At 43.1% G+C, this 2,859-nt stretch overlaps 1 protein-coding gene across 1 annotated transcript; it reads left to right on the top strand.

Moving 5' to 3' along the window:
* The first annotated feature begins 1,850 nt into the window (after positions 1 to 1,850).
* Positions 1,851 to 2,500, top strand: LOC115244932 (probable GPI-anchored adhesin-like protein PGA18). The gene is made up of 2 exons (XM_029822951.1): positions 1,851 to 1,885; positions 2,175 to 2,500. Exons 1-2 carry the CDS (start codon positions 1,873 to 1,875, stop codon positions 2,486 to 2,488), a joined length of 327 nt encoding a protein of 108 aa, XP_029678811.1. The 5' UTR covers positions 1,851 to 1,872; the 3' UTR covers positions 2,489 to 2,500.
* The last annotated feature ends 359 nt before the right edge of the window (positions 2,501 to 2,859 follow it).

The following is a 2,859-nucleotide window of genomic DNA, read 5'->3' as shown; positions in this document are numbered from 1 at the left end:
GGACCCAACGATGTTGACCTTGATATATGTTGTCAAGATCATGATCCTGAGTAACTTTTCCTTATAACTTAATCGGCGGTCTCTTAGAATTTTTTAGATATTTAAAGTTAAAGTTTAATTCGAAACGAAAATTTGATTTGGGTTGTAACGGTAGGACCGTTACTACGGCCATCTTGCTTGCCGCACGCATACGTTCTCCCTTTTGACACGCGCTATCTCGCTCAGCATGCGATCTCGCTCGCCGACACGCTCTGTCTCGCTCTCGCGGGGTCCCCACGCGGTACCGACTCCCACCGCCGGACCGACGGCGCACAGTGGGGGCCGCCGGCCGGGTATATAAGCCCGGCCGGCCGAGACATCGGGACCAGATCCTATCCCGACCAGCTCCTGATACCGATCTCACCACTACCTAGCACCTCTTAGGGCAGATATTGTACTCAGCCCCGCCGGGTTGAACCGGCCCTCTATACCTCGGGCCAAGGTTGTACTTGGCCCCGTCGGGTTGAACCGACTCCTGTCTCGACCGCTCCACGGGCTGAGGTTGAACTCAGCCCCGCCGGGTTGAACCGGCACTCTATACCTCGGGCCAAGGTTGTACTTGGCCCCGTCGGGTTGAACCGACTTCCGTTGCTTAGGCAGCGCTCGACGTGACACTCGAGCCTGCCGGCAATACCTGGCCGCCTGACCTAACCTTAGATAATAAGTGCACGTACAGACCGCGCTGTAAATATAATCGCATGATAGAGATAAGTCCGCTAGTTTTAAGTCTCGTAGTCCTAGACCTGCTAGTTGTAAGGCCTGTTAGTGCTAAGTCCGCTAGTTATAACCGCATCCTAGTCTTAAGGCCGGTTCGTACTAAGTCCGCTAGTTGTAACCGCATGCTAATAATAAGACCTGTCTCGTACTAAGTCCGCTAGTTATAAGACCTGCTAGTAATAAGACCTGTCTAGTACCAAGTCCGTTAGTTATAAGGCCTGTTCGTAATAAGCTCTCTAGTTCTAACCGCGCCGTCAGCGCCTGTAAATAAAACCGGGAACGATTGCACGCCGCACCTGTCTAGCGCTTCTCACCGCTTTCGACCATCGCTTCGGGCCTGCGCGTTACGCAGATCCTGCTACTAGCGACCAACTATTTTTCCCTCGTCAAAAATGTCTTCAGAAACGACCTTTCAAATAGGGGGCCAAAGTTATCGTAATGGTGCCCTCGATTTCCGCGGATGCAATATTATATATGTATATGGATATATATTTTATATTTGAAGGCCTCTTTAGACGATCTATAATTCACGACATTATAAGAACAGAAATTGATATGTTATGTGTGTCACATATTTTATTACATACCTGATATACATTTTGATTTGTATGTTTTTCACGAGGAATTAGAAAATATATTTCAAAATTGTGTAGTGTATTATTTGTACATTTCGCTCAAAATATCTCTTTATTCAGAATATGAAAAACGAAGTGTTTTATATTTCTTTTTTAAATCTGACAAAGAAAGTATATTAGATTCCAAAATGCGATGTTTTCATGCTTAATTTTTTTCTCTCTTCTCTATGTACTATGAAAAAAATTGACCGTTTAGTAAAACATTATAATATTTGTTGTGCGAGCTCTTTCGCCCGGCAAGTCTCGTTTGTTTACGATTACACGGAAAGATACAATCGCATAGCAGCCATGCACGTGCAAGGAGCATGAGCTCACATGCGTGAGCTTATTTCCTTGTGTTCAGTCACCAATACCGAGAAGAAGATATTGGATAGTGGAAAGGCTCTGCGCAGAGCCTACATGTGCAGGTTATCTGATTGTGTGCGTGTGAAGCGGGATCTCCTTCTAGCAACTGTGGAAAATCACTCGTGTTCGGACCAGCATGAAGAGAAGACGTAAGTATCATTTATCTAAATATCGTTCTTATATATTTTCCAAAATAATGAATGTATTTTTAAAATGTACACACTGTAATATAAATTGAACGGTGTTTACATTTAATAATACATTTATTCGCGATTGCAAGTATATATGATAATTTATATATTTTATTCTTTCTTTGTACACATTCACGCGAACTTGGATATGTAACATTTATTGCAAACGATCTCGCGTTTTTCTGTACCAGAAAAGTTAATAATAATCATATGTATTATACAATGTAAAACAAAATTTTATTTTCAGCAAAAAGCGAAGGCAGCATTGCCACGAGAGGCCGCGTGGCTACGACGACGACGCCGGCAATCTTTCCGGTGACAACGCCGGTATCCTCCTCGGCAACGAAGCCGGCATCTTTCTCGGCGACGACGCCAGCATCCTCCTCGGCAACGAAGCCAGCATCTTTCCCGGCGACGACGCCGGCATCCTCCTCGGCAACGAAGCCGGCATCTTTCCCGGCGACGACGCCGGCAGCCTTCCTGGCGACGACGCCGGCAACGATGCCAACAACCTTCCCGGCGACGAGGGCCGCATCGGGAAGAATAAAACAGGTAAAATAGTTACACACGCATATATATTTGTAAAATAAGAGTATATATATGTGTGTATATATATGTTTAAAGTTTATATATATTGGCAAAAGTGGAAATCGTAATACAAAGAACAGGTAGTTTTGCTTAGCTTTCATACAACATTTGAAATGCGTAACACAGATTCTTGATTCGTATAATAAAATGCATGTCTAAATACTTATACTCGTTATTGTAAGTATATAAAATGTACTTGCAATATCTAATAATGTATTTAGGCATGTATTTTATTATACCAATCAAGAATCTGTGTTACGCATTTCAAATGTATGAAAACTAAGCAAAACCACCTGTTCTTTGTATTACGATTTTTACTTTCACAAATACATATAAGCTAAGTA

Source organism: Formica exsecta, unplaced genomic scaffold, assembly GCF_003651465.1.
Source record: "Formica exsecta isolate Colony F162 unplaced genomic scaffold, ASM365146v1 scaffold89, whole genome shotgun sequence".
Taxonomy (NCBI): domain Eukaryota; kingdom Metazoa; phylum Arthropoda; class Insecta; order Hymenoptera; family Formicidae; genus Formica; species Formica exsecta.
This window is presented reverse-complemented; position numbering and strand designations above follow the sequence as displayed.